This window comes from Rhopalosiphum padi, chromosome 2 (assembly GCF_020882245.1).
Source record: "Rhopalosiphum padi isolate XX-2018 chromosome 2, ASM2088224v1, whole genome shotgun sequence".
Taxonomy (NCBI): domain Eukaryota; kingdom Metazoa; phylum Arthropoda; class Insecta; order Hemiptera; family Aphididae; genus Rhopalosiphum; species Rhopalosiphum padi.
This window is the reverse complement of record NC_083598.1, coordinates 48,026,850-48,052,344: the sequence shown is the minus strand read 5'-3', so window position 1 is coordinate 48,052,344 and position 25,495 is coordinate 48,026,850. Positions and strand designations below refer to the sequence as shown.

Below are 25,495 nucleotides of genomic sequence, written 5' to 3'. Positions count from 1 at the left end.
AAAAAAGCGATAACGGATACACACATTACGACACATTAATGTTCGTTTACTTCTCACCCGTTGACACAGTCCATAACTTCATAACGACCATAACATAAACATGTCATGTGAAATGACTAAACACTACTCTTTAAAATATTCTATGCTTCTTCCCTCTTAAAATAACGGGTTAATACGGAAATAATTATTAATACAAATTTAAATATTAACAAAAACTTTTTAAAGGCAAAAACTCGTCGCCGAAACAAGAAGTACTAGTCAACATGAAACGATGAAACCATACAATTTTTGTCAGAAACAATCATATAGGTAGAATACAGTCTCCGATTCTGTTAGATTTATAGCTGGTGTCTAGAACTATACTTGCAACGAAAAAAAAAATATTTCATAATCATTTCATCATCTATATTATAATTCCCAAGTATATTAAAATAAATAAGTATAAACAATTTATCAATATTGACATTGCTGGTTACCACGTCAACGAATTTCAGGGCGGACAGAAGTATGGACACTTTAAAGTTGAACTTGAACAATTCTAATCCATCACTAAGAGTTAGGACTTTAATATTAATAATTTTATATTTATTATAGGTTAAACATTTTTATCAAAATAATATTTTATTATCTAGTCGCTGTGTTGCGAGCCTGTTCTTTGATGATTTTTTTTTCTGTATTTCATTTTACATCCTGATAAGCTAATTACCAATTATTGGTGCCCTACAATAACCGACAAACAATTTTAAATAGTGTTTTTGTTTAATATATTTTTTTTTTATGATTCTTTGCCGTTCTTCCTTTTATTTCTAAATTGTTTAAATAAAATTGAAAATAACCATTTTAAAAATTAAAAAAAATAAATTACATTATATCAATGATTTACTATCAATTAAAATGAAAAATATAAATGAGCTACACGCTACACATCAATGAAATAATCTAAATATCACAGCATATTTTTATTTATTATTAATATTAAACTGGCAAGATGCCCAATAGTACAATAATTTGACATAAATACATATTAGTTTATTGAAATTAAACCTAATTAACTAGATAAAAAAACTTTAAAAAAGTATTTTATGAATATAAATTATACAAATAATAATAAATTATATATAATTAATAAATATTATAAACATATAAAATACGTTTTTTTATAATAATTTATTATAATCTAAATAACTCGGGGGAAAATGTGTAGCTTATAAATCTCAAAAACTATAAATTATCGTGTTAAAGTAATAATAATTATTTGCGTAAAACAAAATATAGGAATCTAATGTCACATAGAAGAATATAGAAGGTATTGTTCCTTAACACAGTTTTGCATCTATATTGCCTATACAATACCCCGTGTTACACTATCATAATATTTTATAATATTATTTTATAACAAGCAGAAATCAAATTCGCTGGTAATGTTTTAGCCTTTAGGAAATTTATCTTAATACTTTTCTCATTTTTGCGTAGGATAGTAATGATTATTATTAATTCGAAAACAGTGGCATATAATTGGATTGGAAAACGATTCTAAAATTCAACTATAACATAGGGAGATATGATTTGAAGCTCTCTCTAGACGAAATTCTATAAACACAAAATAGTGCTTACTTACTATCATATACAAATAAATATGATGATGAACCCAATATGTTTTTTTAAAATTCAAAAAAAGATTTAATATTTTGTATTATATATTTTAAAATAAATTATTACTTTAAAATATTTGTCATATTATTGATGATTTACTTTTATTAATATGTTAATTATGTATGATTATGAGTCTATAATCTTATTTAGATATTAATAAGAACTATAATATAATTCTATATAATGTGAAAAAACAAAATCCGTATTCCATAAAGTGGAAACAAAGCGATGTTTTATTAGATCTATGACAATTCTATATTCTAAATAGAAAATTGTTGTAAATTTGTTAGCTGACTAATTATCTTACTATAATTAAAATCGATTTAATCAATCTTTACTCCCATAATAGAACATCGGAACATTGATTTAATATATTTTATAATGACTGAACAAAAAATTCTTCACACAGTCATGTCCCGGCATCAGCATTTTATATAATATTATAATCACATCAAAAGTGAAGTACAAGCTTTTTTCATAATAAATTCTTTATAAAAAAAAATTCCTCTTATAAAATGTTTTAAAGATTTGAATTTTAAATCATCTTATTTTAATTGTTTTATTTTAATTTATGCTTTGCAATTCAAAAAAAAAATTAAAGCACTAATTTTCGCTGTGTTTTATTGTTTTCCTCAAGACAATAGTACAGAATAATAAAATAGATGACAACACCATTAACGCAGTGGCTGTAATACCTATACATCTTGCCAGCGATAATTTTGAACTTTAATAAAGGTCATATTCCAATGGTACCTAACCCAATTACTTGGTGTAACGGCAACTAACTTTTTCAAATAACATTATCGATGTTAGCAGAAATAGTTATAAAGGTAGGCAAGTGAGTACTTACCGTTCTTGCTGTATAGTAGGTGTCGGTGGGTCACTGTAATGTCTGTAATGAATGTGAATGAGAATTGTAATCAAATATATCATTGTATACTAAATATAACTCAAGCGAAGACGGTCGGTTAGTCTATAAATAATTAAGTAAATTACATTCTATAATAATTTATTATAAATACTATTAGTGTTAATAAGTAATAACTAACTAATAAATATTTAATACTACCAGTATTTACAATCTGTAATGATTCTATGTTTTTGATATTGTTATTTAAGTAATTTATTTTACTATTAGTATTGCAATAAGTTAACTAATTTTTTTACAAAAACATTGTATTTATTATATTATTATTATATATAATTATTATAACAAGGACTTTCATACATTTACATTTTTTTAAATTTAATTTATTGTATGCTTAGTAAGCACACAATACGTTTTAAAACTTTGCGATCAAACATTTAAAGTTTTTAGTGTATATCTTTATATACTTTGACATTTTCGGGTTTAAAGAACATATTTTTGATTATAAGAGCATTTTTTTAAAGTTTTTATCTCATATTTTGATAGTTTATCGAGAATCAAGCACTTTGGTAAATATTTTTTACGAATTAAGGTCAACATGTATATTAAACTGTGAATTTGATATAAAAATGATAGTGACTAATTTTTATCTTAATGGTCAGTGGGTAGATTAAATTAGATCTGTATTTCGGTTGTATTATCGTTTTTTTACATACAAGTACATACAAAATTAAATAAAGGAAAAAAAATCAAAATAAATAAAATACTTAAAGAAAAAATGTAATTTTTTAGCGTAATATGGATGAGTTTTTTGTTTTTTTGTTTTTTAGGACTTATTTAACTGCATGTTTGATGATGTTTTAGTGTATAAAAGTCCTTGTTCTGTATATTATTAATAATAAATTTAATTTAAACCATATCAATATAATATAATATAATATAATATAATATTATTGTTATTAACATTTAAGTTAATACCAACTTATTACCTAAAACAGTGTGAGTAGATGTATGGTATAAATATAATCAATGACTTAAAATGATTCTACATAATAATTAATATTGTGTATGAAGAGGTGCTAAATTTTATTATTAAATATTAATAATTCATTTTTGAAATGATAAAACACACGGTTGAGTGATAATATACCATATCCTCATGTACCTTACACTCAGTATATAAATACATAAAGTTTAAAATTAATCCACTTTTTTTTTCACAATACAGTGTAACAAATTTCAATACCCAGTTAATAGCGTTGAAATCAAATCGACATTAGTAGATATATGGATGGTGTCCACCGCAGCAGTGCAGCAATATGTTGTGTACTTGTGTGTGACGTTTGAGAAATTGTATCTCAATTGGACTAATTTGACGTGTGTTGTGAGCATCTTATAATAATTATTGTATAAACTAACTTTAGTACCTAGGTATAATGAATAATAGTTAACTTTCGGTCTTATTCACTTATTGTGTGTTAAGCGTTTATTGCACGGTATAGAGAAGATTTTATTTACATAGTGTTTTTCAACTAGGTAGGTAATCTGCAAAACTACTAAACAATCTATTCCCTAATGGCTAACCTTTCGTATTTGTTATCATGGTAAAATATATTCATATCTATTTTGTCCTTCTCGTTGTTCCATACTTTTGTATGATTATGTGCAGAACGCGTGCAGCGTAATGGTAAATAATTAAAAACATTTCAATTCGTATCACATAATGTCAGAAAATTCAATTATTTTGTCATGAACTCATGAAAATAGTATTGTTTACATTTGATGTGGTGGTCTTTATATATATACACTATATACCTATATTATATTTTGCCCGTATAGTAATTATCTGTGTACTGTGTATATAAGCAACAAGAAGTATAATAATCAGGGTTCAGGACTAAAAGCATTTACTTATTTTTATGGATTGACTTAAAATGTAGCAGAAAACTATATGGAAGTGTATGTCATGTTACAACACGTTCAATTATCAATTTTTATAGTTTTTTCAGAAAATCCCTCAGAAAATCTATAAACAATAAGGTAAAATGTCTTGAAAGTGAAGTTTGATTTTTTTATAATATAATTAAAAATTTATTTTTTAGTTAGAAACTTTTCCTAATCATTTTGTTATAATATTTTTTGTAATATTTAATTATATTATTTTTAGTACAGTTACAAATTATGTCTAGTACTTACTTTATCATGTAAAAAAAAAGTTTTTTTTTTGATTAAATATTTTTGATCAAATTTAAGTTTTTTAAATGCTTATTCGAGTGCTTATAATGAAGTTTTGAAGCGTTTTTTTAAGCATTTTTTTAAGCGCTTATTTGAATGATTTTAAGTACTATAAGTTTCGAACCGTGATAATAAACAGTGGCGGATTTAAGGAGGGGGCCAGAGGGGCCTGGGCCCCCCCATGGCCCCTAAGATGTTTAAAAATATAACTATGACATGAAACTTATAATCACAATTCACGAAAAATTCCGGTTATATTTATAAGTCATCCTTAAAAGTTGAAACTAAATAGGCTGTAGCTATACTATAAGATAAGACGTTACATGCTATAGCTGCTATAATGTAACGTCTTATCTGATCGCCTATTAGATTGACGTAAAACGACATAACTTGCAGAAAGTGTCAAATATCTTATCTGAAATGAACAATTATTAGTAATAGCTAGGTTAATATATTGTATGATTTGGTTTAGTTTACTTTTGTCGTATTTACACGTATGAGTATCGTCTTGTCTTCGTAGTTCGTTATATCATGTCACAAAAACGTCAAAGTGAAATATTTACTTCTTTCTTTAAGAAAAAAAAAGTTGATGACAATAGTACACTTACAAATGAAAATATTTTGAATGAAACTGCTTCACAACAAGAACCAGCTGTTTACACTAATTTGTCGGAAATAAATGATACTAAAGAATATGATATAGGATTTGCAGTTGAAGAGGATTCTAATGTTAAAATACGAAAAGAGATAAGTCAACTTTATAATTATTTATGTAAAACGTGGACTCCAAATAAAAAGTATGTTTTTCCAGTAACAAAAGATAAAAATGGTCATAGTAGAAGTTTTCGTATTGAATGGATACTGGATAGATAAATCAATCTATATTATATCAATATATCAAATTGATATAAAACCAGAAGAAGTAATAGATTTGTTTGCCAAACAACATTCGAGACGTTTACAATTTTGTCTATAAAACACTACTTTTAATTATATTTTTTTTTATATACAAATATTTTTAATTTTAATACTTTTTTATGTGCATACATTTATATAATACATTATACATAATTATACATTTTAAAATACTATTATACTAATACAAGTGTTTTTATAAAAATATGTACTAATGTAAAAAAAAATAATGGGCCCCCCCCAAAAAAAAATCCTAGATCCGCCACTGATAATAAATACCTAATAGTGTTCATAATAATGTCTATAAATAATATATTATATAGAAATATAGAGTATACATAAATATTAAATATACGTTTTTAAAATAAAAATAATATAATTCGCAATAAATTGTTACATTATATTTATATGTATATAAAATATAATATGTGTCTATTGTAGGTGGTATATAATATCATAATCAAACCTTAGATATTTTATAAAAATACTTGATAAAAACTGTAAACGTGTAGTGTGTACCTAATATTCAATAATTACATATTACATTTTAATTATATTGTTATATCTTATAATTTATATTATATATTTTAAGGAGTAGATTTAGGGATGGTTCACAATATTCGTAGTATATATCGATGTGAATAGATTTAACGGCGAAGAAGAGTGTATGATAAAAGGTAGGCTGATGACTGACGAGTAAGCCAACAGGTAGTGGTACGCCATATAAGTGTAGACAGACGGATAGTAGCGATTTGATGTGGGATGTGTAGAAGAAGTATTTAACAGCGATGGCAGTAGCGATCAGAGCCGTTGTAGCGATAACTATCAACTATCATAATAACATATTAACAAACATAATTTACTACACAATAATTTATAATATAAGATAAATAATCATATTCCACAAATTGCTCCTTTTTAAATCTTACAACATCCCTTTCAATATTAAAAAATAATAAAATATATTCTTTATCCATCAAAAAAATATTATATTCATTATCTTATTATTATTTAACCCTACAGACTATATAATTTAATTATTGTAGACTGTAGTATTTTTTTTATATAATATTTATTTATTTATATATTTTTTAAATTAATGCTATAATTTTGTAAATTTAAATTTATTAATACTTCAATTATCTAGATTCTAGAGCAATTTATAAATATACATATTATAATGTAATACAATAATATTAACTACGTACATAATTATGTATTATTATATTATATTATAATAGAGATAATACTGTTGCAGCTCGTATAAAACGGTGAAATTTTCTAATAACTCTTTCTAACCTGGAATAATAATCTCAAAACGTGGAAATATAACATAATGATAATGAACATAATATTATTCTTAAATATTTTAAAATGTATAATCTTGATCCTCTTAATCAAAAAACTATTCTAAAGCATCACCACTCCTTTGATCACTTGTATGATAATTAACGTAAACAAAAATAAACAGTAAGGTATGAAAGTATACACACTTTATAAACCTAATAATTATTTACTAATTTATACTTACGTCTTACGACACATATGAACGAACCGCGATGTAATATTAATATGCATATAGCTATAACATATAATATAGTGAAATAACTTACCATTCATTTGATAAATGCGTTTTTCATAAGGAATTTCGATGATGGAAGAATAAAAATTTGTATATTGATGAAGACCTCGTGGATCACTGGTATCAGTGGTATTGTTAAGATGTCCCGACGGTATTTATAAACATGCGTTTTAATGGTTCATATATATATGACGCAATGATCGAGTGAGACACACCATCCGACTTCCCTCCAAGTATAGGTATACTTGCTGTTATTTTTTTTATTGGAAAACTATATTTTTTTAAAAAAAAATAGACGATAAAAAACGATAACAGTTTAAAATAAACATATATAAGCTGGCATATAACATTTTTTATAATATTGTTTCGTGCGGTTAGTGGGTCGAGACCAGTTCTTCGCTCAGTTCTTACTTTTCAGATCAATTACAATTAATAAAATAATTATATAAGAGTATAATACAGCCACTAAAAAATCAATGACGACCGTCAACCTACTCCATCGTTTCCACCCTACAGCATTTGCTTAGCTCTGTAGAGTACTAGATTATGGTATTGGTACATAATATAACATATATTTTTATGTATATATATAATATTATTTTGTATGCTATATTATACTAATAGATCATAGGTTTAAAGTTTAATACTATACTACAGTTTTGCAATCCAATGTTACTGTGCGTTGTCGTCATTCTAACCTTGGTGACGGAATATGAATTGCAGTGGGTCAATCCATCAGTCCCCTCTCCTCGCAGACGACTGATCAGGTGGTATAACAACTTGCTACCAAATACGTCATAACAATAATAATATTAATAATTTATGTACCGTAGAGATAATAATTTATTTATATGTATGTACAACTGCAGTATAGTTAAATTTATATTATATTGTACACATATCACAACCTACAAAGCCCGAAACGTCGAAAACTGGCCCATGACATTGGTTTTTTTTCTGTTCACCGATTTATACCATAATTATACGCATACTTATACACATCAAAATAACATTATTTATAAATTATGATATCTGTGGTCATATATAATATATCATTATACACTGTACAGTGTTTGAATGAGCAATATAATATATTGTGTATAGACTACATGTAGAGGTACTATTATTAATTATCATCATTTATTTATTTTATCGAGCGTCAGACGTAGTTGTATTGTTAAACTGGATTTTTTTTACCACGAAGTCTGTTTTAGGAGTTACATGTTACCAATACGATGTATGTATTTTAGGTATTTAATATACAAATTATGTATACCTAGCAATATTGTTTTGTATAATGGTAACATATAGACATTGGCGTAATACTAAATATGTACAGAATGATTCACCAAGCATATGCTTACCTTTATTTTTTCTGTAATAATAAATTTATTAAAATCATTTTTTTTGAAATTTTTTAATGTACTTAAATACCATATTTTTAAATTCTTGAGATTTTTGTAGTAGGTACTTAAGGAGTGTCTTGTAGTGATACAAACTTTTGTTTTTTTTAGATTAAAACCACCTTTTTCACTATACATTTTTTAGAGAATATTTTTTTTAAATTATTTATAATAATAAGTATCTTATTTAAAATTCAAATGAGCAATTTTCAATTGAAATTGATAATATATTGAAAATTTTTTATAAAAAATGCCCGAAAATAATATTTTAAATTATAACAAAATAATGAACATCATTATTCGTAAATTATGTAAATTGTGATTTCGTTCAAATTTTAACTTCAAATGCTTATAAAAAAAAGTGTGCCGATATATTTTTAATATTTTATCAACATATATAAAAAAAAAATCGGAAATTTCTTATGCCTATGAAAGCTCAAAATGAATCAAAATATTTTGAAAATTATACCATGTATACAAAATGATAATATAATATAAACATTTCAAGTATTTAATGGTTATACCTATTTATTTTTGAATTACAATAAAATAATAAAATCGTTTAAGAAGAAATATAGTTATTTTACGAATATATATACAATGTCGAGAAATTGTAATTTCAAATGCTTGTAAAATTTGTTTGTGAATTTACATTCAATTTATATTTTATTTCTATTAATAACAAAGATTTATCAAGTTCCTTGTGGCTTGTATTCAATTTTCAAGGTTTTAATTATACAAAACTTTTTTTATTAACAAATAGAAAAATTAAAAATTGAAAACTTCTCATACCTATAAATAGTTCCAAAAAAAGCTATCATATATAAAAAATGAAAATTTCAAGGTTCGACGGTTATTTGTTTTTGAATAATAAATATAACAAAAAAAAAGAAATCAATTTGATCAAATACTGGTTTAGGGTAAAAATGCACGTTTTTCCTTTATTTTTTTATTTTATTCCCAATAATTATTAATTATTAATAAAAGATAACTTATTTAATAAAAATAACCTAAGAAACTTAAAACGAATTCGATGTAATTTACTATAAGAAACCATCCCCAAAGTCATTTTTACAGCTTTAAAGAAGATGACAAGCACAAAAATATTCGCACATCATTGTAAAATCAATACATATTCGTCGTTCCGATCAAAATCTAAAAAGGGATAAGCATATGCTTAGTGAATCACTATGTATATGCTATAATATATATCCTATAACGGAAAGATTTAATATAATATCCGTTGTTGTAGTAAAACATAATATAATATAAATTATAATGTAAAATAATAATGGCTCTATACGAGGTATAATAAATAGTTCATAGTTGAATATTGTCTATAATTACAACATCATCACTATATAGACTATAGTTATCATTGACTTTATAATATAAAATGACTATTCAAAGTAAGTTTTTTTCAACAATAATTATAATTTATAATGTTATGTTTTTTTATAGATTTTGATGAAGCTCAAGTGAAAATGTAGTACAATACACAAAAGAATTGTTTCAAATAGGTAGCTTTCATTTTACAGTTGATAAGAATATGAGCTCTTCGTTAAGACGTTCGAGTTAGCAAAAACGTATAGATTGTTCAGGAAATGTAAATATTAATAAATAATAATTCATAATGGATGTTTAATGCACTTTTATTTTGAAATATTTGATGCCCTATTATTTTTATTGTTATATTATGTTATTTTATTTTATCAAGTGTATAGGCAACTAATATAACATTGATATATACTGTGTATGACAACAAAACACGGGACAATTCGTGAAAATGTGAAGTCCATATTTTTGCTAATAAATAATTATCAAACCAGACACCAGTCAACGCACTGGTTACAAAATCTTAATACTTTACGTTAAACAACAATGATTTTAGTGTATTGCCAGCATTGGCGCAACTAGGAGGGTACATGACGGACTTTAGCAACCCCAAAATGCATACAATAAATTATATTTATTTTACATATTATATAAAAAATGTCGTATATTTATTTTTGACGTTTTATCAAAGATTGTAGTGAATAATTTTTGGAAACAAAAGAGTGATTAGAGTTTATAATATTCATGTGAACTGCGAAATATATTTTTAAATCTTTTAGCCATTATAAGTAGTCTATAACCAAAGTCGATGAAACCCAAAAGCATAAATCGTCTATTTTTTTCAATTGAACAAAAGCGCAAAAAAAAAAAATGTATTACCTGATACGATATTGTATTCGTTACATTACAATTTTCAACCCACCAATTTATAATTTTATCGAAGTGCTAAAAGAACACAAGGCAGAAATGTAATATAAAATTCAATTAAATGGACGATAAACTACAAATCACAGCTCTAAAATCAACTCTAATATAAAAGAATGAAACTTGTACATAGAAAAAAATTTCCCGGTTGGAGTATTTAAAAACTGCGGACTTCAAAGTAGAAACTTAATTTTAAGATACTCATTATAATTATACATTTATACTAAGAAGTAATAATTACTAATATGTAATTTAAATTTAAATTTTTTTTAACTTATTTTAATATTACTACTGTAAAAGCTTAATTAACAACTTTTTGATTTTGATAAAATACACTTTATTTTTGTAAAATTTATTAGTGCTTATGGTTTTTAAAAAGGTATTGTTTTTTTTTTTGCGCTTATGGAATATTTATTTTTAGGGTTTTTGGTTGTTTTGGGTCATATTTTGAGCTAATGGGCTACAGCCACCAAAATAAGTATTCTATTCTTAAATATTTGTTTTTATTGTATTTTAATGGCTTTATCTCTTTTACTAGGTTAGAATTTAAGCGAAGAAGGATAATCATCTAATTGTTTTTAAGAAAATTGATCATGCAATATTGTATTATGGCTTATATAAAAAAAATAATTATAATAAAATTGCACAACAAGAATTATTATGTAGACGATTCTAATAACGTTAAAATCGTTGGTTAAATAACTTTAGATCATCAATTTACGACGAAAAAACGTTAAAAAGCAGATATCTCTATAAATTCTCACAGTTATGCTATTTCTATTGACGTCATTTTTATTATATAAAAACAAGTACGTACCTAAGTATTAAACATATATATAATTTATAAATATCATAAGCATCATTCATCATTTATTAAGTTTATTGCATTACAATTAGCAATTATGAAATAACTTATATACATCTATTAGTAGACAATTTCGTTTGCAGAATATAAAAATATTAGTATGTACTATCATTTATTATAAATACTATATACAGTAAAACCTCGATAAGACGGAACTTCGGTAAAACGAAAACCTTGGTAATACGGAAAATTTCTTTGGTACTTTTTTCAAATTTAATTTTTTTGAACCCCGTCAAAACGGAAACCCGGTTAACACGGAAAAATTGCATGGTCCTAAGCGATTCCGTCTTATCGAGGTACTAGTATTTATAATTAATGTTATTATATATTAAAATAGTACCTATATAATGCGCCTCGGAAGCAATGCGAAAGCAGATCCCGCGGCGTCGTCGGTTAAAACAGGAAAAAAAAAAAAAAAGTACCTATATAATAGATAAATAGCTTATTGAAATTTGATAGTATAGCCATTAGCCAGTATAGGTACGTCTTCATCGATCCATTGGGTTTGTGTTTTATAATTATAGTAGTTATCTATATTCAATATATTCCGACATTCGTGATTTAATCATATCGATTCGTATGAAAAATGGAATATTGTATACACTAAAAAGTATGGTCACTATTATAGTTATTATACAGTATATATATACATACACAGGGGTGTTCCCATAGGGCATAGGGTATAGGGTATACTACATATACGCCGTATACTCACAAGATTTTTTTTCAATATTATGGGTAACTTACCCATAATACATGCGTATTTGATGATATAATATACTCTCAAAAAAATTCATGGGAACACCACTGTACATACAGTATAATATGTAGGTACTTATAATTATAGTCTTCAATTTATATTTTAACTTTTTATTCCATGAGTATGTGTGTTATCACTACTAATGATAATACGAAAGATTATAGTGGTATATCAATGATAACTGATAAGGTTAGGTTTATAATTCACTTATTTCTTGCTACCTATTTATATTAATTTATTTTCTATTAAACTTAAATGTAATAAATGTTAGTTATCTTTGCTTATTATTTATGAGTATTAACTAAAATAATATTAAGTGTTAAGAGTTTGTATTGCTTTCGTGATGAAAATCACTCAGGTGCTGTACAAACAAAACATCGGTCGTCTCATTAAGTGGCAATGGCGTGTTCAGCGAAAGAAGACATTAATTGAAACAAATGCCGAAAAAGTTCTTGCATCTCGTAGTATACCTATCATAGACGCCAAACAGTTTTTACACGAACCATTGTTTGAGGCACAAAAACAAGATGTTGAAGAGATATTTAACAATATTGTTGGACCCGTGAAATTGGAACAGAAACTAAACAACACACATCCGTTATGGAATGATGATCCATGTCTTGTGTATGGTGATCATAACGTTTTAGTTCATGGACTGGAACAAGCTAAAGTTTTTACTAATGCTATAGAACCTGAACCTGGCTTACCGAAGTACTTTAAAGAACTTTACGAAGCATATAGATTACCTAATCAAGATGAACACATCCAACGAATCATCATAGCATCAATTCTATATGATGCAGTCCAAGAGAAATTACCTATTAGAAAAGATCCAAAAAGACCGGCATGGAAATTTCCTAGGGACTATGGTATCCCAGACAAAAGACGTAATAATCTAATTATCAGTAGGATGTTGCAATTATGTGAATCAAGTGTTGGAAATATGAGTTCCAATAAAGTAATTGCTAAAGATGTTTTTTTTAAAGTGCCTTTACAAAGAAATGCAAATATAAGCCTTAATTTAAGGGCTGATTTATTGTTATTATCCGACACTTCTTTAGCTGCTCACATGGATGACGTTCAAGGAGAACTACCGGATTTATATCCATTGGATTACAAGATATCATTAGATGAAATCAACATTTATAATAAAGATGAGTTTATTTCACCTATTACAGGTAAATTTAACAACATTCATACAGCATTTATACATTATAATGAGACGGAGGTTAAGAATTTATACGAAACACCTGTGTTACAAACACAAATAATTGGACGATCATTGATGAAATGTTATGCTTTTGCTGTTGCCAATGCCAAATCTAAATACGGTGAAGATGTTAAAGAGTTACCAGAACCTATTACATTACAATGTGTACATACAAATTCTCAATGGTTTCATTTTTCTATTTTCCAATTAAATAGTTTGGCTGGTCCCGAAGAAAATGGGATGAAAAACATTTATTGGCAAACACCATTGTTAAACTTATATAAAAATTGTGTATTTGATGAAGGTGTTCCAGTTCTAGAAGATTACAACCCAGAAGTATTCAAACACTTTTTATCTTTTTATATGAATGGTACTGAATATGAGATCAAGTAGTTTTGTATTAGTTTTATAAATAATTTTCATACAATAAATTAACTAGTTTATTGAAAGTATATATTTTTTTTATTTATTTATTATTTGTATCTGATATAACTATTTGAAGTGTTTTACTAAAAAAATATTGGAGTAATATAACAAAAATAAGGAAATTATGTATTAATTATAATTTGTTATAATGGAATATTGATTTGGCCGGTATCATTTATTAGGAACATAATAATAATCTAATATGCACAAATTTGAAATAGTTATATTAATATTCAATTGATGATACTAGTATAAATATTAAGAAAATAATTTTTTTTTTATTTTAACTTTGACACTGTATCACAATTAGTTTTGAAAATCAGGTATTAGTGAGAAAAGGAAACAATATTAAATAGAAGTACAAAGAAAATAAGTTAAGAAATAGTTTATCAAGTAATAATATGTTAATTTGGATTACATATATTTTGTATTAATTTTTTTTCAGATTTTAGGTATATTATTATTAAAATAATAATAAAACATTCTAAGATATAACATATTTTAAATTCTGCAGTTGGCCAATGCAAAAGAATCTCATTTCAGTTGTATTCCTAACTGTTATAATAATATTTTAATTTTTTCATTCACTAATTATAATTTAATAATTATGAAATTATTTTTAAAAAATTCAAATTTTTAATGTATATATTAAATTAAATGGACATTTTGTTGCAGCACATTTAAAATTAAAAATATTTTACATTATACTAGGTATGTCTTTGGTTTAATAAAAATATAAGATGTGATAGAAAAATGAATCCATGGATGATATTTATATGAATTTATCCCTTTAATTGATTTAATCGTTCAAGATATTTTTTGAATGTAACAAAACCATACATTTTATTTACCTATTAATTGCATAGGTATATGCTTATAACCTAGAAATTGAAATGTAATAATCATAAATAGTAAATTAAAAAAGGAATATGTATTAACTATTAGAGAACTATTAAAAAATATAAACACATTGGATAATGTATAAGTACCTATTACCTATGTATTATTTGTAAGAATTTAAAACAGAAAAAATAAATGGAATAAACTTTATATTTTGGTAAAAGTAAAAACCAACTTATTATAAGTATATTTTTATCAAACATTATGTTAAAAATATATATACAACAAAAATGTGGACAGGTTTTTTAATTTCCTAATTTATTACATTATAAACTTTGTTAACTATCAAAAGAAACAACAAATTATTTATTAAACACTATAATACAGGCATATAGCCTTACAACATTGCCATTAAAATTTAGTGTCAACACCATGATTGGTAATAAATGGGACTAAAATTATAAAATAATTTATTGGTACATAATAAAAAAAACTAAAAAGCATCTATAATATTTATGGTAATGGATTTTTACTTTTAATAATATAATACCTACTTTAAAATAATTGTAATAATCTATACAAGAAAATTATTTTATTGTTGGTCAATAGTTTATTATGTTATACAAAATATTATTTTAGGTATATTTGAATTCTATTTCAATAATGAAATTATTAATCATTAATCAATAATCATAATACATTATTTTTAAACTGTTTTTCTGTATTTTATTACTGGAACTAATAATTTTTTAATTTTTAAACATTATATATATTTTTAATTTGGTAGGAGGTACTTATTAATGTTGATAAAAATATTGAATATCAAATAGGTATTGAAATTGAATAAATATAAATATATAATTATATGAATCTAAAGAAAGCAATTACGCAATGCACTAATGCCACTAAACCAAAAATAAAAACTCTTAAATATATGAAGATAATCTGATAATCTTTATTCATTGGCCAATGATTAAAGTAGGTAGGTACCTACCCTTATTTCATTTTTATCATTCTTAAATTTAACTTATTTACAGTAAAAATGGTTTTCAGGGTTATTCCAAGTTATTATAATAGCTTTTAGTTTGTGTATTCTATAAACGAAAAACAATATATTTATAACTATAAACTTTAATTATTATTTTTCTGAACAATTAACAATTAAATTGCAAATTATGACTTATGAATTATATATTATAATTTATAAATGGTTTCAGTTTCAACCAAAATTGCCTTTCAAATTAAAATATCTCATTTAAAATCGATGTTTGTATTTTTTGTGCAATTTGTCTAAAATATATGTATTTACTAAGAATGAAATTAAAATTAATTATTTTTATATATTTCTCTAGGCTATATTACAATATTGTAAAAAAAACACATTATATTTACCCCGTAACAGAAAATTATAATTTCAATAATATACAATATATATACAATGTCAACTATTGACAAACCACTTATACATTATTTTAGTTATCATATTATACCTACTCGGATATTCATCAGTCATCACATATCGTTGATAATCTGTTAAATGTCTATAAAAAAATCAATGGTTTAATGATTATACCAGAGGTATTCCAACTGTGCGTCGCGAGATTAGGAAATGGGAGCCGAGTTAAAGATCTTGTCATCTTGAAACTAAAATGAATAAAAATATTTAAAAAAAAAATATCGAGAAGATGAGAACAAGTAGGTATTTTTAAACTGTAGAACCGAGATTTGAACATATTATGAAACATACACAAGATCATCCATCTCACTAAATTTTAGTTTATTTATTTTATTAATTTGTATTTATGAAGCATAAAATATTTTATTTCATTTTTTCTATATTATCTATTTATTTGTTAACTGTGATAAATAGGTACAGTCGAGTCGCGATAATTCGAAGTTTAAGGAAGATAAAAATTTGCTTCGAGATATGTATTATTCGAGTTATCTAACTCGAATTTATATTAATTTATATACAATTTTTATTTCTAGGGAAATAATAAAAAAATCGAGTTGTCAAGTTTTTTGAATTATCGCGATTCGACTGTGTAAATAAATATTAATACATTATAACAATTTAAATACATAATATACCTAACCATTACAACATTTACAACATTGTTTTATTTTGCCATTACTTATTTGGGAGCCGTAAAAATATTTTGGAAACACCAAGGAGCCGTGGGATGAAAAAGTTTGAATACCTTTGGATTATACCATTCACCATTGATTTCATAGTTTCATACACAAACTACTATTTGTTTTTTAAAAATTAATTATTTATATGGACAATGGACATACTCACATACTAATAATTTAGGTTCGATATATAAATTAGTACAATAGTACCTATTATCATTGATTATATATACCTAATTAATGTTATTACCATTAACCATTAATTAAATAGTTTTAAATTGTAATGCTTCTATAAGTTCTAAGTAGTTTATATTATTGATATAGTACCTAGGTATTAGGTAATCACTAATATTAATATCTAATTATATAAACTACCTAGGTATAAATATATATTTTTTTTTATTGGTCTTTAAACAGCTGCAAATTCCATAATAGTTACAATTACTTAAATATTAGATAATATTTTACAATTATTAGTTACACAGTTACACTATTACAGACGACAGTATTTACAATAGATTGGGTTCATTATAATTATAATTATATTATATTATGTATGTTGATTAGATTAATTAATTATTAAAGGTAAAATATTTTCTTGTATTGTTTAGGGTTTGATCCGAGTGTACAAATATAAAACGAATGTATTTCAGCCGAAGTAAGAGGTATTCGATCATATTCATATATCGTTAGAATCCCATTATTAAGAATTATAATATGTTTTATTGTGAGTATAGGCATAATATCCACTTTAACTCAGGCACGGGTCCAGAGCAAAGATCTGGAGAGGCTCCAACAATTTTTTACAACACAAATACAATTATAATTTAATACGAGTATAGGTACTTTATTCATAATTTAAAAATGTCATAATAATAGGTTACAGAGTAGTCAATGTAGTGAATAATGTAATCAATGAATTATTGATTATTTAATATATAAAGCGACAATGTAAAAAGAAGTTAAGATTTTGTTTATTTGTTATTTAAAATTATAATCTTGGAATTACTGTCCAGTGTCCACCATGAACTAAGATAGTCATAGTACTATTTAAGTTTATTGTGCCCCCAGAATGATACGTATAATATATTATATTATCAGACATATATGTGATTTGAAATATAGTAATATCAGCCATCTGCAGGATCTGAATTATAAAAAATATTGAGAAAATTATGTCTGGGCCCCTAGGCCCCCTAGATCCGTCCATGCTTTAAACTATACATAATATATTATAAATTTATAAATATAATAATATATATAGCCGAATTTGTGTCGAAAATTCAACATTTCTAAAAAAATTGTTTATTTATTGTATTTCACCCAGTGACAGATTCTGGGAGGGGCCAAGTTCTCCTCAAAGCTTATATCAGTTATATCTCACACTTAGACATAATAAAATTTCAAATTTTTACTTCAAAATAATTTATGAATTTCGTTAGTTCTAAATTTAAACACTAAAAAAAAATATATTAACTTTTGAGACTATACATTTTCGATATTTTTATATATAATTGATAAATTATCAACTTATGAGAAATCTTATATTCAATTTTCAAGTATTTTCATCAAATGAATAATTTTTTACCGAAATTTTAATAAATTATGTTTAAAAAAAAACTAAAAAAAAATAGAAAATTTTAAAATAGTCTATAAAAAGTTCAGTATCAAAATATTTAGATTTTTTTTTTGTGAATAGAAAGTGATTATATAAACGTTTGGTGAAAATTTTAAATAGGTAGGTACCTATGATTATGAGTTACACCAATAAACAAAATCAATTTTTTCGAAAAATGGAGTTATGTAAAAATCCCTTTTTCTTAAATTGTTGTTTGTTTTCCTCGATTATTTTGAAAAATAATGATAATTAGTAATTACTAATTTTTAAAGTACCAACTACATTCGATTTGCTATGTAAAACCATTTTCAAAGTTTATTATCAAAGTATTTTTTTTAACAATTTATCATAAATTTATTTAGGCACACACACACAAAAAAAAAAAAACACAAATAATTGTAAAATAAATTATTATCATGTAAATATTATGTTGGATATAAGTCTATATTAGGTGTTGCTATAAAAATGTGTGGAACTAACGGCATAATAAAATTTTTAAATATTTATATTAATCAACTATACATACAATATATTTCTCATTTCATATTATGACAAAAGACATTAAACAACAATTTAACATTTTGTTTTATTATATATTATGTTTTTCTTAATTAAGTATTCCACGTTGTAACATTATTATTGTACTTTGGATACTGGATAGGTACCTATAAAATAGTAACTATCTTCCAAAATTCTATTACAGAGTAAAAAATATTTAAATGGAAGTCATTACACCAGCCAAAATGTGGTGTAGACTTCTTGTATACCTATATTATAAGCACCACTTATATTATATACTATTGTATAAAATAAAATACCTATAAGGCAGTGATGAACCTAGGGTTTTAATAGGTACTGTGGGTCTGCTTCACTTACGAGAGGCCACTGTGTAGAAGGTTTAATCAACTATGTATTACGAAAGTCGATCCCCGCACTCGCATTTATACCTTATTTATATATTTATATTATATTTCAATACCAACATTTAATATAACTATAAGAGTTAAGACACAATTCACAGATAAGTTTAAAAAAAATTTATAACTTACTTACAAACTTGGGCAGGTATTATTGATTAATTGTTGCTCTAAATTTATATTTAATCAACAAATTTACCTGGAATATTTAAATAATTTTGAGTATTTATATATACATATTATTATTTTATTAATTTATTGTATTTATATAGTTGTAGAAGAGCCAATAAAAACATACAATTCTACACCAAAGAGAATAAAAAATATAAAAAGGAAAAATAGCATTATTTTAACGTATTATGTGAGAATAATGCAGTAATTCATCGTCATAGCAACAACGCTAGATTAATCAACGTCATAATAAGTGATGCCAACGGGTATAAATACGTGTGCGTTTACCGATTATCGTCAGTCTACTCTCAACTTTAAAAACTATCAAGAACTAAGAAAAGAAGCCGAAGAAAAAGAAGAAACAAGACCCAGACGATTAGCGGCGAGCCCGGTAAGAGAAAAGAAAAGCGACCGGACGAACACCATCGACTACGCCCGGATCGTAGCAGTACGCTTAGACCAGAAGATACTGTGGTAGACGGGTAGTGTCGGCTCAGCGGCGCAGGGCACTGTCAGGTTGTTCACCTCAGCTGGCTCGGGTAGTGCCGACTTAGCTTCACTCGCTTCTACCCAGCTACCACCGGCAGACGATTATCGGAAGAAAAAGAAGAAACAAGATCCAGTAGATCGGGCTAGAATTGTCGACCAAACGTCACGAACTATAGTACAGAATAAGACACGGCAGTCATCATCGTGGACTTCATTATACCGACGTGTTGTGTCGGTCGTGTTTCACATTGTACGACCGACGGCGATATTATATCGACGTGCACCGCTCAGAGCTAATCGATTATCGGGATCGTCATACCTATGGCGCCCGACGAACGTTCTCGAAGTGCCGTCGCGTAGGGTTAGGTGTACGCTGTAGACGTCCGCGGCATCACGCCACACGACTGAATGCGCGTCGACCAACGACAACTCTCTTCCCTGCCGGGCGGTTAATCCCGACCCGGTGCTCTCTACGGGGAAGACCTAAAATCGCCCTTTTCAGGGCTCCCAAATTCTACATTATTCCCCCGAGAGCGCGATTGTCTTGGCCACACTCATCCTTGAAGAATATGACGTGCATACAGTTCACCAAGCTCACATATTGCGAACAGATAAATAAACTGAGTAGTATCGCACATTAAAATTAGGTTAGTGTACCTAATTGTTATGACCCTATTGCTTTTACAGGAGTCACTGTACGTTTGTACATAATGTACATTGAACTTGACAATTTAGACGATTTAGATTTTAGACAACTAAAGAGTATCAAAAATATAATAAGGAAAAATCGCATTATTTCAACTACGTATATTATGTGATAATAATGCAATAATTCATCGTCATAGCTACAACGCTAGATTAATCAACGTCATAATAAGTGACGCCAATAAATACGTGTGCGTTTACCGAAAATCGTCAGTCTATTCTCAACTTTCAAACTATCAAGAACTAAGAAAAGAAGCCGAATAAAAAGAAGAAACAAGATCCAGATGATCAGGCGAAGCTTGCCATTAGTGGATACCGAACATCGTCCACTACACCGGACTTTAGCAGTACGCTCAGACCAGAAGATACTAACGACAGGATTGTCGACCAAACTTCGCGAACCAGTACAGAATAAGACAGCAGCCATCATCGCGAACTTCAGTAACGACGTGTTGTCGGTGTTGTTCTACACTGTACGACCGACGGCGATTATATCGACGTGCATCGCTCAGAGCTAATTGAAACCCGTCTTGGCCACACTTATTCTTAAAATGTAAACCATGCTTCACCACGTAGACTATGGTACACAGGTAAATTTTAGGATGTCTATTTTTGACAGCTGATAAAATATGATACGCACATGGTATTGCCCCCCCCCCCCCAAATATATTCTGGATCCGCGCCTGAACTCCCGGATCCGATAATTATTGTATCCTTTAAAATGATCATTCCCGACTAGCTGCAAAATAATTGAGTTTATATGTAATTTTTTTGTATATGTGTATCATTATACACATATATTTATATATTGCATACATAGTAGATAAGATGTTTCGATTTTTAATTTAAAGTGAGAATGGTTATGGATAGAATTTTAGATTTAATTTACATTTTCGAGAGGTCAAAAATTAAAATTCTTAGTATTCTTCAAAAATTGAACGAAAAACGGAAATTTTTACGCAAAAACCAGTTTTTGACAAAATTGATTTATTATACGCTTGTTTTTCGATTTAAGTATATTATTTGTTGATATATATCGCGCCGGTCGCACGATTTTATACTCGATATTTATGCAGTCTTCACGTCTTTTTATATATCATAATATATTTATACATCTATAATTATATATTTTATAGAAATGTTCTCGAGTCTGTGTAAATTTTATAAATTATTATTATTTAATATTATTTCATTTTTGATTATTATAGTATTGTACATATTTATATAGTTTGTAATTTTGAGGGGCCAAATTTTAATGAGAAAAAAAACTGTGAGTCAGCTGACCTATCAAACCTTCCACTGGATCCGCCGCTGCAGTATAAGGCTATAAATATTAAATATAATATATTATATTATAAATATAAGTAGTAGAAACCAATAGTTATAATCTATTAAAGGTACACGTGTAAAATTATTTAACATATTATTTTTCTGCACTGGATAAGCCAACGACCATTATAATAATAAATAATATGTTTTGTTGATAAATATTGTGTATAATATACTGCATTACCACGGGCCGTATAAGTATTACGACACCGATGTTGACGTTGATGGTGCGTGTTCTACTCATTGTCGTCATCGATCATCATCCGCTCTGTTGTTTGATGTACAAACTACTAACCAAAGTTATAGATTGATAGATTGTAGATAATATAATAAATACAATCTAAGGTTCAAACGCGCGTACAACGAGTAAACAGAACATACTTATTGAGATTTGAGGTCCGCGTGGAGGCTATCAATTATTGCCTATTGGTAACCATGCAGGTATTAAATATCTGTTTTTAATTATTTATACTAATTTAATTAATTAAGTTTATTTATTCTTTTAATACGCCAGTGTATTAGTACGGTATTATCTTATTATCTACAATGTATCGATAAAATATATTTTTGTTTTATAGAATATACTATATTATAGATAATCAGTTTTTCTTGGGTCTTTTTATGGTTCTTTTTACCGACCACAATGTTGCGATTTATTAGCTATGTTTAAGTATTAAGGCAAAGTACGTATTAAGTTTTATATAGGTAAATTCTTTGTTATGATCTTCTGTCGATGGAAAATGTCTTATTAATATTATGTTTTATCAAAGATTTGAACATTGTAAAATGTACGTACAAGGTACAACTGACCAATACAGCTATACAAATAAATTAATGTTATTCTCGAAATCATATAAAATTTTTTTATTAATTGTTTATAATATCAAGTACTATTAGTACATATAATTATGTAAACCTAAATGTGTAAGTGATAACGATAAGTATACAAATACAATGAACTGCATGCATGAAATTAATTATACATAATTTAAATTTAACATTTAACAAATTTCAATCAATACAATTTAATTATATATGAATAGTAATTAGTATTTAGTACCTATGATATTTTTATTCATTTTTTCAAAAGGTATTTAAAATAATTTGTTAAATAATAATAACTTTATAACCAGTTTAATGTTTTTTGTGCTAAAAAGGGTATAAACCAAGTGTTTTAATTTAAGACTGACGGCAAAATGGGTATGCTTACGTCTTCTGCAGTGATGTGCTTTTCCTTGTTTCCTATATAGGCTCTAATCTAGGCTTATATATAGTTTTTATGATTTTTCTCTCTTATATTATATTATGTATACGTTCTTGAATTATAACTACAGAGTACAACAATAATAATAATAAGCTAACTTATATGGCTATATGATATTTAGATGGGATATTAAGTTTCAAACAATGATTATAATATAGCGATATTGCGTTATATAGGTCATAGGTGTACCGGCTGTACCGACTTTGAGCTTTATTGATATGTTACAAATTGAATTAATGAAATATTTAACATCCAATGTTACAAATATTTTTGTCGATAATTCCAGTCGCTTTAATCCCTGTATATTATCATATTATTTTAAATTATAATAAATAGGTATTATAATCAAAAATTTGTTACTATAGGTAATTGTAAAATATTTATGTTCAATGTATACATGACGTATATGCGGCATCATCATTTCTTTTTTTAGGATAAAATATTAAAACAACAAAAAATAAAATATATAACATAATATATGTTAAAATATTATTTGAACAGCACTGGTGAACATGTGCAAAAAACTGGCTATTTCTAAGTATACCAATAATAATTTTTACTTTATGAATAAATCAATTACTCTCGGTGAAAATTATATTAATAGCATCCTGGGTAAAAACCTATTATTAAATTATATTAAAGAACAGAGTTACTCTGTTTTCGGTGATTGATGCTCGATGTCCATCACTGTTTTTTTTATTGGCACTAAATCGAAATATTAAAAAAAAAAAATACTTACATGACCAGAATATGAAATTAAAAATGGTACTTGATATATTTGAAAAAATTCAAAAGTAAATACTTAATAATAAAAGGGATTTAAAAAAAATGGTAAACAATAAGTAACCGCTTTGCTGTAATCTGTACAGTAAGTGTTGAGTGTATGCTCATTGTAATAGTGTAATGTATATTATGTTAAATTTGAATTCAATGATAACTCGTCGCATACGAAAAACGATTCTGAGCAAAGATGATCTCTATTATTTTATATTATTATAAGTACTTATTCATATATTTAATGATAAGAGAAATCATTTTGCTATATTTCAGTAATTTATTTTAGTACTGTATTACGGTTAGATTTTAAGTGGTATACATTTTTTGTTTTTTCCTGTTATTTTGAAGTACTATACATTTTTAAGTTGTAACTTACCATAGTACAACTATATTGAATTTGCTAATAGAAATCACACCCAAAGTAGAAATACCAGAGTTTTTGCTGCTCTAATAGTTTATGGCAGACAGAAAAGAAACACTTCACTCAGATTCTAAAATTAATTATTATGGTCAATAACGTATTATCCGTATAATGTTAATTATTGTATACATTACACACACACATATTATTTTTATTAATAAATCATGTTCGATAGAATATTTTTTGATTTATTGATCATTAAATGTATCTCTGACTTAATATTGAATGTTACAATAATAATTTAATCTTTGTATACTTAAAATTTACAACATAACGTTTAATCATTAGGTAGGTAGGTACTAGGTAGTAATTACTAATTTAGCAGTAGGTTACGCACATTTTTCCGAGCTAATGTATGTAACGATATATCAATAAAACATGTGACATATAATAAATTAAAATAAAGTTGGTTGGGTACCTTGTTTATGAATCAATATTGCACTGTTTTACTTTAAAAATAATTTATGGCTATAAAATATTTAGATTATCATATTATTATGTTTATTATTTTTACAATGTAGAGTAAATTTTTTTTTAAATATCATTTATCGATGAACGGAATGTACTTATTGTTCTGTACAAAATGTTATTTATTTATAGATTTATCAATAGTTAATACCCTAAAATTTATTGGCAAATGGAAATTATGATT

General features: G+C 26.0%; 1 protein-coding gene across 1 annotated transcript; it reads left to right on the top strand.

The window, feature by feature from the left end:
* Positions 1 to 12,727: 12,727 nt before the first annotated feature.
* On the top strand, positions 12,728 to 14,202 carry LOC132921986 (large ribosomal subunit protein mL37). Its single transcript, XM_060985258.1, has one exon. It carries the CDS (start codon positions 12,884 to 12,886, stop codon positions 14,141 to 14,143), a length of 1,260 nt encoding a protein of 419 aa, XP_060841241.1. The 5' UTR covers positions 12,728 to 12,883; the 3' UTR covers positions 14,144 to 14,202.
* Positions 14,203 to 25,495: the final 11,293 nt, after the last annotated feature.

What these genes read in the sequence shown, in the direction of transcription:
- LOC132921986 (XM_060985258.1), top strand. Translation starts at nt 12,884, where the DNA reads ATGAAAATCACTCAGGTGCTGTACAAACAAAACATCGGTCGTCTCATT.